Source organism: Gopherus flavomarginatus, chromosome 20, assembly GCF_025201925.1.
Source record: "Gopherus flavomarginatus isolate rGopFla2 chromosome 20, rGopFla2.mat.asm, whole genome shotgun sequence".
NCBI lineage: Eukaryota > Metazoa > Chordata > Testudines > Testudinidae > Gopherus > Gopherus flavomarginatus.
Window position 1 is genome coordinate 24,530,464 of NC_066636.1, and position 14,187 is coordinate 24,544,650.

The following is a 14,187-nucleotide window of genomic DNA, read 5'->3' on the forward strand; positions in this document are numbered from 1 at the left end:
TGGGGCCCTGAGTGAGGGTCAGTTCACACCTTGTGGAGCTGCTGCTTTAGGCTCTCTGTAAACTCAGGCAGGCATCAGTTACACTGGTATTTTCAAGGGTGTCATGGCATCTGCACGGCGTAGAACCAGCTTATGTTTTGTGATGCTGGGGCGAGGGCTTGAGTCTGTGTGTATGGAATCCAAGGGCCTGTTGGTGTCAGGAGCAAGGGGGGTGGAGCCCCCCATTAGCCCAGCTCAGGTTTCTGTTCTCCAGAAACAGCCCAAGGCAGGATCGTACTCTCTGTTCTGCAGCCAGGACCTGAGCTGGAGAGCGTGACGCCCCCAGAGTCAGGTGGGGGAGTCCGTGGCAGATCCGGATACCTATGGGGCTCAGCCTGGGGTGTTTACCCATCAGCTCCCTTGTGGGGCAGGCTCTGGATTTTAACTCTGTGTTACTGGGGGAATCTGTGAGCTCAGTTCTAGCCCCCAAACTTCAGGGTTTGTTTAAAGAGCAAAAGTTCCCCTAAACCTGAGCCCTTCATGGCCCAGGAGAATCCCCCGTCCGCTTGCTCAGAGCTGCCCCATTCGAGCCCCAGCTGCCTTTCAGGTCAGCTTTGCACCCCCTTCTCTTGAGACGCAGGCGAGCACCCCCCACCCCCACCCCCACCCCCCCAGCTGCATGGGCAGCGCTTTTCCTGCCTGGCGTGTGGAGGTCAGGATTTCATGCATTTATTTTAAATTCCAAATTCTTCTTGCTTTGCGGGTGCAGAGAAACGGTGCTGCCTTGGGTAGGTGCAGGAGAAGTGGAGAGCATCCCCCCCACCCCTGCAGGGGCTGAGCCAGTCGCATCCACCAGCAGGGCAAGTTCCCATGACCATTGTTTAGCCTGAACTGGCCCAAGGGACTGGGCCTAACTTCTAAACACCCTGGGCCAGTGCTCTGCTGCTGTAACGCCCCTGTGATGCAGCATGGCTGCTTTACACCTGCTGAGGAGTCGGCCCATGAGCTCGAGGGATCCCGCCTGCATTGGGGGCGCGAGGGGCTGGGCAGGGCCAGGCACAGAGCCGTGACTCCGGGCCTTGGCTGGTTCTTGCTAACGTGCTCAGGGTCTCACTGAAGGCCGTGGGGGGCGGGGGGGGGGAACTGCCACTCACATTCAGCTGTCAGGGCCCTTGGGGGGGGTGCAGGTCACTGGCAGGATTATTGGGGTGTCCCACCCTCATTTCCAGGGCCTCATGCTCTCTGGCACAAGCTAGTCTAGGCTCCTGTGCTACCTGGTCCTGGTTGGGGGGTGGGTTTAGGGTGGGGCTGGGCCCCTGGGATATACAGCCGCTGTGATGGTCTCTTCTTGGACTCTGTCCTGTAACATGCACCCTGCACCCAGGCTGCTGGCGCAGGGCCCCATTGGGCTCTCCTGCCTGCCGCTGGAAATCAGGAGGGATCTGGGGCAGAGTGTTACCCCTCCCAGGGAGCGGGGCAGGAACTCCGCCCCAATCCAGAGGGGGTTAACAGGCCACAGCTGGGGCATGTTGGGATAGGAGGGGGGGCTCACCTTGAACTGGGGACAGGCTAGGCCTCTGCCTGCGTTAATGTCCCCTGGTGCTGTCACTGATTAACGAGGCTGGTACACAAACAGCTGCCCCCTCCCAGCCCTGAACGTACCCACAACAGGGGCATAAGCTGGTCTCCCTGGTGCCAAGGGCTGCTCTGGCCCCAGCAAGCACTGACCCATGCCCCCACCCCCCGTCAGCGATACCAGTGCTGTACTGGGGTAGGGGAGCAGTGTACCAAGGCCACACAGGGCAGAGCAATGGGATCCCCACCGTCACACACAGCCCCCCCTTTCAGGGGGCATCTGAGCCAAACTCTTTTGAGCAGGCCCTAGGAGAGGGGGCTGCCTATTACCCCTCCTGCCCCCAGGCCCATAGAACCCAGGAGTCCTGGCTCCCAGCCTTCTCTCTTCTAACCACACCCAGCACCCCCATAGAACCCAGGAGTCCTGGCTCCCAGCCCCCACCTCTAACCATCCCCCCCCCAGCCCCACATAGAACCCAGGAATCCTGGCCCCCAGCCTTCTCTCTTCTAACCACACTCAGCACCCCTGTAGAACCCAGGAGTCCTGGCTCCCAACACCCCCCCAGCCCCACATAGAACCCAGGAGTCCTGGCTCCCAACACCCCACCCAACCAGCCCCACATAGAACCCAGGAGTCCTGGCTCCCAGCCCCCTCCCCTTGAAACCACATCAGCCTGCACCTGGGAGGGGGAGCGGAGCTCCTGGGGGTGGGAGTCAGCGTCTCCGCAGGTGCCCCCCACCCTCCCACGCGCTCTGCCCCCGTTGCTCAATCGCCCCTTTCACAATCGCAGCCCCCCCCCCAGTTCCTCAAATGTTTTTCTGCCGCCAGCCGCGCCCCCCGCCCGCCACGTGCCGGGGGAGCCGCGCCCCGGCGCCCGGGCTGGCGGAGCCGAGGCAGAGCGATGCGCGCTGGGGGGCGGACGCCGGCAGCCCCCGGGGCGCAGGAGCATGTGGGCGCTGCGGGCCGCCGGGCTGCTCTGCCTGCTGCGGGCCGCCGCGGAGGGGCCCTGCCCGCGGACAGGTGGGTGCGGGGCCCGGGGGGCTGAGTGGAGCCAGGTGAGCGGCCACGGCCGGCCGGGACCCCGGGGGGAGCTCGGGGCTCCGGGCAGCCGCGGGCGGGGAGGGAACGGGGCCCTTTCGCCCTGGGGACATTGCACAGATGGCGGGGGGTTGGGAGCCAGGACTCCTGGGTTCCGTTCCCGGCTCGGGGGGGGGGGGCGGGACAGGACTCCTCAGTTCTGTTCCGGGCTCCTGGGCGATGGTGGTGGTCAGGACTCCTGGGTTCCGTTCCCGGCCCGGGGGGGTCAGAACTCCTGAGTTCTGTCCCTGGCTTGGGTAGGGGAGTGGGGGTAGAAGCCAGGACTCCTGGGTTCCGTTCCCGGCTCAGGGGGGTCAGGACTCCTGAGTTCTGTCCCTGGCTTGGGTAGGGGAGTGGGGGTAGAAGCCAGGACTCCTGGGTTCCGTTCCCGGCTCCGGGGGGTCAGGACTCCTGGGTTCTGTCCGTGCTCCCCGGGGTTGGGGAATGGCCGCGCCGCGCGGTGCTTTCAGTCTGAGCTGAGAGGGACTGAGATTTATTTACTCCTGGTTCTCCCTTCTCCCAGCTACTCAGGGTGAGCGCCCCTCCCCCTGGCGTACTTCTGCTGGGACCCCCCCCCCAATCTCCTCCTCTGTCCCCTGAACGGAGGGGCCTCAACGGGGGCACCCCACGCGGGCCGGCCGCCGGCTCCTGCTCCCCTTCCTGGCCGGAGGTCCCTGGGCTGAGCCGAGCTGGGGAGAGCACAGTAGGGGGAGAGGCCCTTAACTCCAGGGCTCCCAGCTGGTGCCGCCTGGGGGCTGGTCCCCCTCCCTTGCCCAGTGCCGGGGCGCTCTAGGGGAAGAGCTGGTCCCCCGGGGGCGGGGGCACGGCAGCCTGTGAGCAACCCGTGCGCTCTAAGCCCCCATCCAAGTGACTAATGCAGCTGCCAGGGCTGGGGTGTGTGGCACAGGGAGCACCCTGCCCTGGGCCAGGACTGGGCAGCAGCGGGGACCCCAAGCTGCAAAGAGGGCACCTGGGCCCTTGTGACCAGCAGGCACCACAGGAACTGGTGTGAAGCCCACTGCCGCCTGGGCAGGGCGATGTGGGCAGAGGCAGCTGCCGCTCTCACCCTGCCCTCCCCAAAGCTGGCACAGGCCCCTCTCCGTGGGGGGCCAGATGGGGGCTCTGGGGGATGCAACGATCTCTGCACTTGTAGGAGGGTAACTTTGGGCCAGGCCTGGCCTGGCGCCCATCTGCCTCCCCACTTTCAGTCTGTGTGACCCAGCGCCACCCCACTGCCCCCATCTGCTGGGCTGCGCCAGGCTGGTCGTGAGTGGAGCTCCCAACTGCCCCACATTGGGGCTAGGGTCCACCTGCCTGGAGCCTCTGAGCTCCCCTGCTCTGGTGTCTGGCCGTGGCCACCCGGGGACTGGGCCAGGGCAGCAGAGACCCCAGTGGCAGGAGTGGAATCATGCCACACAAAAAGCAATGAGCTGCTGGCTCTGGGGAGAGCCAAAAAACGAACCCAGGCCTCCTGGCTCCCAGCCCCCCACGGCTCTCCCCAGGGCGGAAATGAAACTTCCCAGCGAATGGGGAAGTGCCCAGGCCTCCTATGTGCCGATAGCCAAGGGCTGAGTTGCTGCTGCTGGACAAGTGGGTCCCATGGGTGCAGGCCAGGCGGTGCGGAGCTGCTCGGCTCCCAGGGCTGGGTTTGGCTGGGCTTTGAGATGCCTGCTCTCCTGAGCCTCCAGCTCTCACATTGTCGCTGGTTATTTATACCTGGGGCGCCCCTCGGCGATGTAAGGGTTAAACCACCCAGCAGGCTCAGGACCCCAGCCCAGGGGTCCCAGACAGGGGGAAAAGGGCAGGTCTGGAACTGCCCAGTCATGGTCTGCAGGGCCCAGGAACTCTGCCCCACAGACCCTGGGCACCAGCCTGCCTGTGCCGAGGACGTTTGAGTGCCTGGCTTAGGGGAGCCCCTCTGCGGAGTTCTTAGCCATGCATTGCAGAGATGGCTCCTGCCCCAGAAGCTTTGCCTAAGGGGCTGAAGGAGGCAGGACAGTTCCCTCAGTTGGATCTTCGGGGAGCTAGGGCCAGGAAGGGGCCGGAGCAGCCCCAAGGGAGCATGTGACAGAGCTGGGAACAGAACCCAGCTCTCCTGGGTCCTAGTCCAGTGCCTGGTCCCTTCAGTGGAGAGGTGCCCCCTCCTCTTGCCTGGGATGCCCTATTCCCCCCAATTTACAGGGTGCAGGGGGGTTGCCACTCAGGGCTCAGCTTGTATTGGACCCCAGCTCTCTTGGCTCTCCGCCCCATGCATGGGGGGCTGGTCCCTGCAGCGCAGGTGCCCAGCTCCCTGGGATTAGCAGGCAGCTGAGAGTTCTCTGTGCTGAGCTGGCCGGTTGCGTAAGTGGGTTTGGGTAGAACTGGCTGTTCCCGACAGGGCTGCGCAGGCACCGGGCACTGGGAAACTGGAGTGTTTGCTTTCGTTATTGACACTTGTGGGTTTGCAGAAATCCCAGCTCCTGTGAACCTGTCTGGGAGGGTGTGTGGGGAGGGGAACGGGACATTTAAGGGAGGGGGACAGGGAGGGAGCTGTCAGCCTCTGACCTTTACAAACCACCTGGCCCAGCCATGAGCCAGCTGAGCCAGACCCAGCTCTGGCCCCATTCCGGTGCGGATGGTGACTCTGTCCCAAAGGTGGCCGTGAGGATTAACCCTTTGAGGCCAGCAGCCTGTGTGGCTGCCCTGCTGGCAGGGCCCTGGGTCCCGTGTGATTGCTGTGCACGCTGGCTTTAGGCTCTGGGAGCTGGGATCCCTTGAGGCTGCTCCTCCCACCCCAGGAGCCCTGGACACCCCTCCCACAACTGGCTCTGGGTCCTCTCAGGCACCTCCTTGCACTGGGCACCCAGCTTGCCAGGGAAATGAGGAGCCCAGGGGCCCATTAACGTGCCCTGTGTAGGGCCCAGGCTGGGGCATGGCCCAGGCTGAGGGCTCTGGGTCTGGGAAGGGGGGATCTGATCATGACAGGGCCTGGTGCAGTGACTTGGAAAGAGGTGGGTGAGGAAGCGAGTGCTCAGCCAGGCCGATGCTCATTCAGGCTTGCAGGCTTTTCCTCTCCAGCAAATATTGACACAGGCTGGTTGTCTCCTCCCTCAGGGAGCCCCTCTGGAGTGTTTCCTAGGAGCCGGGAAGGGGGGAGCCTGTGCCCTCCAGCCTGGTAGGGAGATGGGGGTCAGCACCACCATTGCACACAGCAGCCAGTGAGAGTCATTTTCTGTGACATCATAGCCTGGTCAGCTTGTGGCAACCAGGGAAGGTGGCAGTCCCCATGGAACATAAAGGGAAACTGAGGCACAACAAGGGTATTTGCCTAGGGTCATACAATCAGTAGTGACACAGCTGGGCATGGAACCCAGGAGTCCTGCCCCCACCCCAGCTCTAACCCCTAGACTGCTCTCCCTTCCCTCTGCACTAATGGCTCTTCCCCTCCTGCAGCCCTCCTGCCTGACATGGTGCTGAGCACCGTGGGAGCAAATGTCACCCTGCCCTGCCTGCAGTGGCAGCCAGAGCCAAATGGCACCGTTAGCTGGAAGGTGGAGAACAAGGCTGTGAGTTCGGAACACGCAGTGCTGGGGCCCAGCCTGCTTCTGCGCCTGGTGCAGTACAACGACTCAGGCAGGTACAACTGCTATGTGGGCGGCTGCCTGGTGCGCTCGCTGCGGCTGCTGGTGGAAGGTGAGTCTGGCTCAGGGATGGGGTGCCCATGCCAGGGGCTGGGGAGGAATGTCCAGGTCCATGGGCGCCGGGACTGCGGGGTCCCTCCATGCCTGCAGGATGGTGCAGCAGCGTCCAGGCCAGCAGGCTCATCCTGCAAGGTCCAAAGGCTGCATGGGGCGAGCCATGTAACATGAAACCTGGTGTGGGTCGGGATGTGCCCGCCTGGCGTGGCTGGCTCCCCCCCTGCCCAGCTCTGCAGCCACTAACCCCTGCTCAGTCCGGGGTTCCCCTCACCACAGCTGTGTCTGACTCCAGAGCCCCCGGAGCCGCCCAGCTTCTCCTGCTACCGCAGAAGCCACGTCAAGGACATCCTGTGCGAGTGGCAGCCGGAGCGGAGGCCGTCGCCCCGGACCAGGGCCGTGCTGTGGGTGAAGAAGTGGTGAGAGCCTGGGGGAGCTGGGCCGTGGTTGGGGATGTGTCACGGAGTTTGGAGGATACAAGGCCCTGCACCCCAACTTCCTGCGGTTCACCGGGACACTCAGCCAGCCGGTAACACAGATGACAGGAACACAGTCCAAGACAGGTCTTGCGGGTACAGACAACAGGACCCCCTCAGTCAGGGTCCATCTTGGGGGGGCCCCAGGGAGGCCACAGCCCTGTTGGGAGGCCAGAGCCCCATCTGGGCTCACCTCCATTTTCCCAACCAGCTCCAAACTGAAACTCTCTCCAGCTGTCTCACCCAGCCTCCCCCCGGCCCCTCACCCAGCCTTTTTGCAGTTTCCAGGGCAGAGGTGTCACCTGTCTCCAAACCCCACTCCTGGGTTCTCACGTTAGGTGCTCAGGTATCCTCCCTCAGGGAAAGTCTCTCATCCCCACTGCAGCCAGTCCCAGCAAAACTCCCCTGCAACCTTCCCAGGCCAACACTCCCCACTCAGCATTCCAAGAACACGTTAAGAACATTCCCAGTTCCTCACAGGATGACCCTGAGGCCCTCAAGGAGCACGTGGGGGTAACCCTGCCTGGGACCCAGTCCTGGGGTTAGCTGTTAGCCGTGGAGCCAGCTGGGCATGAGAGTAAGGCCAGGGCAGGATTTGGGGTAGGCGCAGCCAGCATGGCTGTGCTGTTGATGCCCGGCAGGGTCCCCCCCAGTGGCTGGCTCTCCGCGAGCAGAGCTGGGGCCTGCTTTCCTGGCACAAAATCGCCCTCCCTGCTTGCTGCCATCCCACAGGGCTGGGATGGGTGCTGGATAGGGGGACACCATGGCAGGGTTGGATGTGGGGGTCCCTTGGGGGCTCTCTCCCTTGGCTGCCAATGCCAAGCCCGGGGTGGGGGAGTGCTGCTGGCCTTTGGATCAGATGCCAAGCCAAGGGCCTGACTGTGCCTGCTCAGGAAAGAGCCATGTGCCTTCTCCCAGGCTTCCTCCCCCTATCCCCGCATGCTCACACCCTCCCTACTTTCAGTTCCATACAGAGTCCTTCTCCTCTTCCTGTTCGAAAGTGCAGCCCTGCAGCTGCTCTGCTCCACCCCAGAGTGGCTGCAGTGCAGCATCGTGTGCAGGGAGCCCTTGGCCAGGGGAGGTGCCTGAGTGGGGTGTGAGGCTGCTGTTGCATGTTGCAGCCGGGGGCGCAGGCTGCTGTGACATTGATCTGATGTCGGTAGCTCTGCTGGGCCCTGGGGTGTTCCCGACCTGGGGACGTGGGTGGGGGGCGGTGGCAGGGCCCGCTGGCTGGGTGCTGCACCTGGACCTGAGCCGTGTTCCCTCCCCGGCAGGCTCACGGGGAAGAACGCCACGGAGCAGCGCTGCCGCTACTTCCCCAAGGTGGAGAAATTCACGTGCAGGATCACGGTGCCGCCCAGCGAGGACGACACCTTCCTGCTGGTGTCCGTGTGCGTCAGCAACGGGGCAGGGAGCACGGTCAGCAAGGACCAGGTCATCTCAGCCAACCGCGTCTGTACGTATGGCCCCCCCGCCCCTCCTGCTGCCCCCCTTCTCCCCACGCCTACCGCACTGCCCCTCCCCAGAGCTGTGCCTGCTGCCCTCCCCCTTTTCCAGCCAGGTCTCTCTCCCCATGGGGCTGCTGGGTGCTGGCGCAGGCTGAGCCTGCAGAGACGGAGCTCCCCCATCCCTGGGGGGTAGCGGGGACATGCTGCACCAGACCCATCTGCCATGGCAACCCCCCTTCTCCTGACAGTGAAGCCGGACCCCCCGGTGAATGTGCTGGTGGACCCGGTGAAGAGCGCGCCCCAGAAACTGCGTGTGAACTGGACATATCCTCCCTCCTGGGACCCCAAGTTCTACCGGCTGCACTTCCAGGTCCGGTACCGGGCTGAGCGCTCCCAGAGCTACACGGAGGTGAGCACCCCCCGCCCCGGGCTCCCCGTGCCTGCCAGGCTGCGGTATCCACACATGCCCCACCCTGCAGCTGCTGGGCAGGATGGACTCCCTCCTGCCCCCCAACTCCTGTGCCTGAGCCCCTGCCCCCATAGCTACAGCGTGGGGAGAAGGCCCTGGTGCATCGCGTCTCCCTGTGGACAGGGACGGTGCTGCTAATGGGACGTTAGTACGGGCCAGGAGCGAACGCTGCTCCCGATCCTCCCAGCATACTGCAGCCAGGTGTGGCTGGGCTCTTCCATTCCGGCAGCAAGACTCTGGCAGTTCCCTGGCTAGGGAGAGACACCCGGGTGTCCCGTTGCAAGCCCAGAGAGATCCAGACAGTCCTTCGAGCCTTAGTCACAAACCGACCCCCGCCAGCTGGGGGGTTGCTCCTGTGGAGTCTGTGATCTCTGTTAACTGGTGGCTCAGCATCTCCTGCCTGCCTGAAGGGAAGATTCTCCACCTGGTGACCTGCTTAACTCCCAGACCGACTCCCTCCCAGAGGATCCATAGGCATGTTTCACAGCCCAGCAGAGACCTTCCCTGCCTCTCCTCAGTGAATTACCCTAGACAACGGACTCCGGGGATCCCTGTAAAACTCAGCACCCCCGGTGCCCTCTGCTAGTTGGCATGACGAGGTTCCTGGGTCACAGGGACCCTGGCTGTCCCAGCTAGGGAGGAGGTGGGGGCTGCGCCAGTGCTAGTGCCCCTGGTTTAATTCTGCCTGTTGGTTGCAGATCGACCAGTTAAGAGAAACGTCCCTGGTGATCCATGATGCCTGGCACGGCACACGGCACATGGTGCAGGTGCGGGGGCTGGAGGAGTTTGGCCATGGCTCGTGGAGTGAGTGGAGCCAGGAGGCTGTGGGCACCCCGTGGGCAGGTAGGACTATGAGGGAGGGGAGGGGAGGGCTTCTCTGGGTGCCGTCCCCCCTCGCCCCCATTCCCAGGGCTGTCCCCTCACTGCTCCTCTCCTTGGATTGCAGATCCCATCGACCTCGAGTGGCAGACAGGATCCTACAGCTCGCAGGTAAGGCAGGTGGTGCTGGGGCTGCCTGCCCTTCTGGCTAGGGGCCCGTGGGCCCCGGTGGGAGGGGGAATGGGCCTCAGGGCTCAGCACTGTATGTGCTTCACCCAAGGGCTCTGTGGTCTGGGGGGAGTGGGACAGGGGACATGCTGTGTGTTGGGGGTGTCACAGGTAGGGGTGGGGGAGCAGGAGGGGGGACATGCCATGTTTGGGGATGTCACAAGCAGGGATGGGGGACATGCTGTGTGTTGGGGGTGTCACAGGCAGGGATGTGGGAGCAGGAGGGGGGACATGCTGTGTGTTGGGGGTGTCACAGGCAGGGATGTGGGAGCGGGATGAGGGACATGACTTGTGTTGGGGGTGTCACAGGTGGGGATGAGAAGTAGAAGGGGGGACATGGCTTGTGTTGGAGATGTCACAGGCGGGGGTGAGGGAGTGTGGGGGACATGCCGTGTGTTGGGGGTGTCACAAGTGGGGATGGGGAAGTGGGATGAGGGACATGACTTGTGTTGGAAGTGTCACAGGCAGGGATGGGGGAGTGGGACTGGGGACATGCCTTTTGTTGGGGGTGTCACAGGCAGGAATGGGAGAGTGGGATTGGGGACATGCCTTGTGTTGGGGGTAGCACAGGTGGGGATGGGGAAGTGGGATTGGGGACATGCCTTGTGTTGGGGGTAGCACAGGTGGGGCTGGGGGGACCCTTTGACCCTGTTGCTAACCCCCCATCTCTCTCCTCCAGTTCCCCTCGGATTATGATTTCTACGCTGACACATTCACGTTGCCCCCCGGGCTCTATGGCACAGAGGGCACTAACGGTAATGAGATCCCCCCTCCCCCCGGTGCTGGTCTGTCAGGCCCAGGGCTCCTGGGTGGGCAAGGCTGCCATGCCAGGGACATGTGGGTTGATCCAGAGCCCAGCTGGCAGCATGGGCTGAGAGCCCTGGTCAGCTGCCTCAGGACGGGCTGATCCAGGGCAACCGAGCCAGGTGGCAGCCGTATGGGTGGGCCCCAGGCTGGGCTGCTGGCTCAGAACCACAGGAGGTCCCAGTCATTCTCCAGGGCTCCCGAGCCCCTGGCAGCAGGTTTCTGGCCTTTGTAAAGTCCTCGCTGGGAGATGGCCCAGAAATATCCAGCCCTGCAAAGTGAGCAAGGGTGTGGGGGCTGGGCCTTGCCTTGCCGTGCTGGTAATGGTGCCCATGTGCCCTCGGTTTGCAGAGGGGGGGCGTGGTGTCGGCGACCACTCCACCGTGCCCCTGTACACGTTCCTGGTCACCGGAGCGAGCCTGTTCCTGGGCACCGGCCTGCTCGCTGGCATCGTGCTCAGGTGAGACGCGGCTGGGCAAGCTGCCGCTGGGCCTGTGCTCGGGTTGGTGCCGAGGGGTGCTGGGCCCCAGGCCCCTGGGCGGGGTGACGGTACCGGCGGAGGAAGCACTGAGGGAGGGACAGTCGCTCTCAGCTGGCACCCCAGACCGTGCAGTGCACGCCTGGGTCGGAGCCGTTACTCTGGTGTGACTCTGGAGTGACTCCTGGGCACCAGGGCAGGACGGGATCTGGCCTGCTGGACTCAAACGAGTTCCTGCCGGACTTACACCTGCGTAGCCAAGAGAGGCCATCTCCATACAGCAATCTGGGGCCTTCTGGAGAACATGAAAGGACCCCCTGACCCCTTATATGAGTGGCCACTGCTGGCCCGGTCAGCCCTCTGGGGCTGGGATCCTGGTCTCCCTCCAGCCGAGAGACGCCCCTGAATGCTCGTCTCACAGGCCGTTACTGATGGCGACTCAGTGGGGCTGTACCCCCTGCCTGCCCCAGGGACAGCCACAGGCCTGGGGCAGCCACATTGTGGTCCCGGAGCCAGCGGGGCAATGGGCACCCTGCCAGTGCTGGCCTGAGTCCCAACCCTGCTGCCAGCAGGGATCGGGGTGTCGGAGGGGTGGGAGCCCCCATCTCTGCCCCTTCCTAACCTGCTCTGTGTTTAAGGTACAAGAAGAAATGGAGGAGGGGCTCCCTGGGCCAGGGCAAGGCCAGGGCCATGGTCCAGCACCCCTTGGTGCCGCTGGCTCCTCCGAGCCCCACGTCCCCACTGAGCGAGGCCCCGCTCCTCTCCCCTCCGGCATCGCCAGGCAGCGTCAGCTCCACGGGCACCCCTGGCAGCGGGGACTTCGGCCCCTTCGATGTCACCAACATGGATTATCTCCTGGTCCCCCAGTAGCCAGGGAACCAGCGTCGCCAGCCTGTGACGCACCGACCGCCCCAGCAGGCGCCACGGCAGGGCCCCGACCTTGTGGCTCGGCTATAAATAGCCCGGCCCTTAACAATAGCGCTCGCTCTGCCCCAGCGGGCTGGAGCCGCTGTCAGCTGCTGCCGGGCAGCTCGGGCTCCCCGCAGCTGGTGGGTCCAGGGCCTCTGCTCCCTGTCCTCCCTGGGAGACGGACCCGCGCCCGCTGGCAGCGATGCCCTGATCTGCACCCAGGCACCCCGAGCCAGCGTTTCGCAGTGGGGTTTGGCCAGTCCTTGCCTGTGGGTGGGGCCTGCGGCCTGGGAGTGATGCAGCGCGGAGGGCATCCGATGGGCTCACTTCACGCGGAAGGTGGCAAGGGCTGGCGGGGCCCCAGTTCCGGGAGAGGGGCATTAGCTGGGCATTCAGGGCACTGCCCCTTGGCCATGCGCTCGCCAAGGGAAGCCAGCTGCAGGGCTGGGCTGAGGGCCAGCAGTGCCCGACTCCAGGCCGACAGCAGAGCTGGGTGGGTGCAGCCACCCCGTCCGAGGGAGCAGGGGCACCCGAGCTGTGGGATAACTCAGGGCTCCCCCCTGGCAGTAGTGGGCCACGCCTGGCACTGGGCACCTAGCACTGCTGTGGCTCCAGCCCACTGCCCCCTGCCCCTTGTACGGAGCTGGAGGTGCCAGGCAGCCATAGAACGAGAGACCCTGGTGCGGGGAGCTCCCCATCTGTCTGGATGGGGGGGGGAATGGACAGCAGCTCAGCATGAGGGCAGGATGTGCCCAAGCTCACCCAGGGCTCCTGCTATCCAGCCCAGTGCCCTCCCCACTGGGCCTCACCCCCTCCCTGCAGCTGCCTGCGTGTGTCCGTAACAAATGCTCGTTTGCTGGGCATGACGGGCCTCCCCCCTAGCCCCTGGGGCAGCACTGAGGGTTAGATTCTCCCCCCCAGATTCAAACTGGTGTTTGTGAAGAATGTTTTGTACAGGAAGAGCCGTGTTGGCAACCGTGTGTCCAATAAATGTTTTGGGTTTTTTTTACTCTGTGCATAGGGCTGATGCTGGCAGGGTGGGGTGGGATTGGGGAGCTGCTTGGGGATGGGTTCACTCATGGGGCACTAGCCAAACCCCCCACTCTGGTTGGTGAAGAAGCTGAGCCTGGCGCTGTCTGCCGGTGCCAGAGAGGCCACCACTGCGTAAGTGGAAGCAGAGCAGTAACGTGTTCCTGCTTGGCTGGTGAGCCCAGGCCAGAGCCATGCAGAGAACCCAGCAGTCCTGGCTCCCAATCCCTCCTGATCGAACCCACCAGTCCCCACTCCCCTCCCTGAGCCATGCAGAGAACCCAGGAGTCCTGGCTCCCAGCCCCCCCCTGCTCTAACCACTAGCCCCCACTCCCCTCCCAGAGCTGGGGAGAGAACCCAGGAGTCCTGGCTCCCAATCCCTCCTGATTGAACCCACCAGTACCCACTGCCCTCCCAGAGCCATGCAGAGAACCCAGGTGTCCTGGCTCCCACCCCGCCCCCTGCTCTAACCACCAGCCTGCACTCCCCTCCCAGAGCCGGGGAGAGAACCCAGGAGTCCTGGCTCCTAGTCCCCCCTCCTCTAACCACCAGCCCCCACTCCCCTCCCAGAGCCATGCAGAGAACTCAGGAGTCCTGGCTCCTAGACCGGCCATTTGTTTTGCAACACAGAGAAAGAAAAATGGCAGCTGCAGCCAGCGCACGTTCAGCGGGCAGTGCGAAGGCAGGAAACCACAGGGCCGGGAGGCCAGTCTTGCCCGCAGCCCTGGGGGGAGACAGTTCCCCTTTGGGGCTGGCCCCTGGCTTTTAAGCAGCAGCACAGGATGCAGATGTCTCTCCTGGGGCTGGGAAGAGCACGTGGTGGGGGATGGGGTGCAAAGGCAGCAGGGTCCTGGCCACCTCTTAGCAGCAGCTGGGGGTGGGCAGCAGGGATCCAGCCCTGGACCCAGAGGAGAAGGGAGGGGTCAAAGGGGGAGCGTGGCCCAGGGCTGTGGATTCAAGGGGAGACATACAGGGCAGGGGCAGGGGCCAGGCTGAGCACTGCAGGCCAGGGCTCCTTGGGGTGCTAGCCCCACTGCTGCCTGCAGCTCTGCCTGTGAGCGGCTGGGGCAGCCCCCACCCCCACCCAGGGCGGTGCAGAGGAAGGTTCGCTGCCTGCTATGTAAATGTCCTACCCCGCAAGTACCTGCTGCCAGCAGCTCTAGTCTGGGGTTGAGTCAGCCCCTACCCCGCAGAGCCCAGAATAGCCGGCGGGGGGGAACA

General features: G+C 64.2%; 1 protein-coding gene across 1 annotated transcript; it reads left to right on the forward strand.

Moving 5' to 3' along the window:
- Positions 1 to 2,475: 2,475 nt before the first annotated feature.
- Positions 2,476 to 12,946, forward strand: IL6R (interleukin 6 receptor). The gene is made up of 10 exons (XM_050930810.1): positions 2,476 to 2,575; positions 6,065 to 6,304; positions 6,602 to 6,725; positions 8,057 to 8,238; positions 8,479 to 8,639; positions 9,398 to 9,542; positions 9,646 to 9,689; positions 10,426 to 10,501; positions 10,902 to 11,010; positions 11,667 to 12,946. The coding sequence occupies exons 1-10, from the start codon at positions 2,503 to 2,505 to the stop codon at positions 11,896 to 11,898; spliced, it is 1,386 nt and encodes a 461-aa protein (XP_050786767.1). The 5' UTR covers positions 2,476 to 2,502; the 3' UTR covers positions 11,899 to 12,946.
- The last annotated feature ends 1,241 nt before the right edge of the window (positions 12,947 to 14,187 follow it).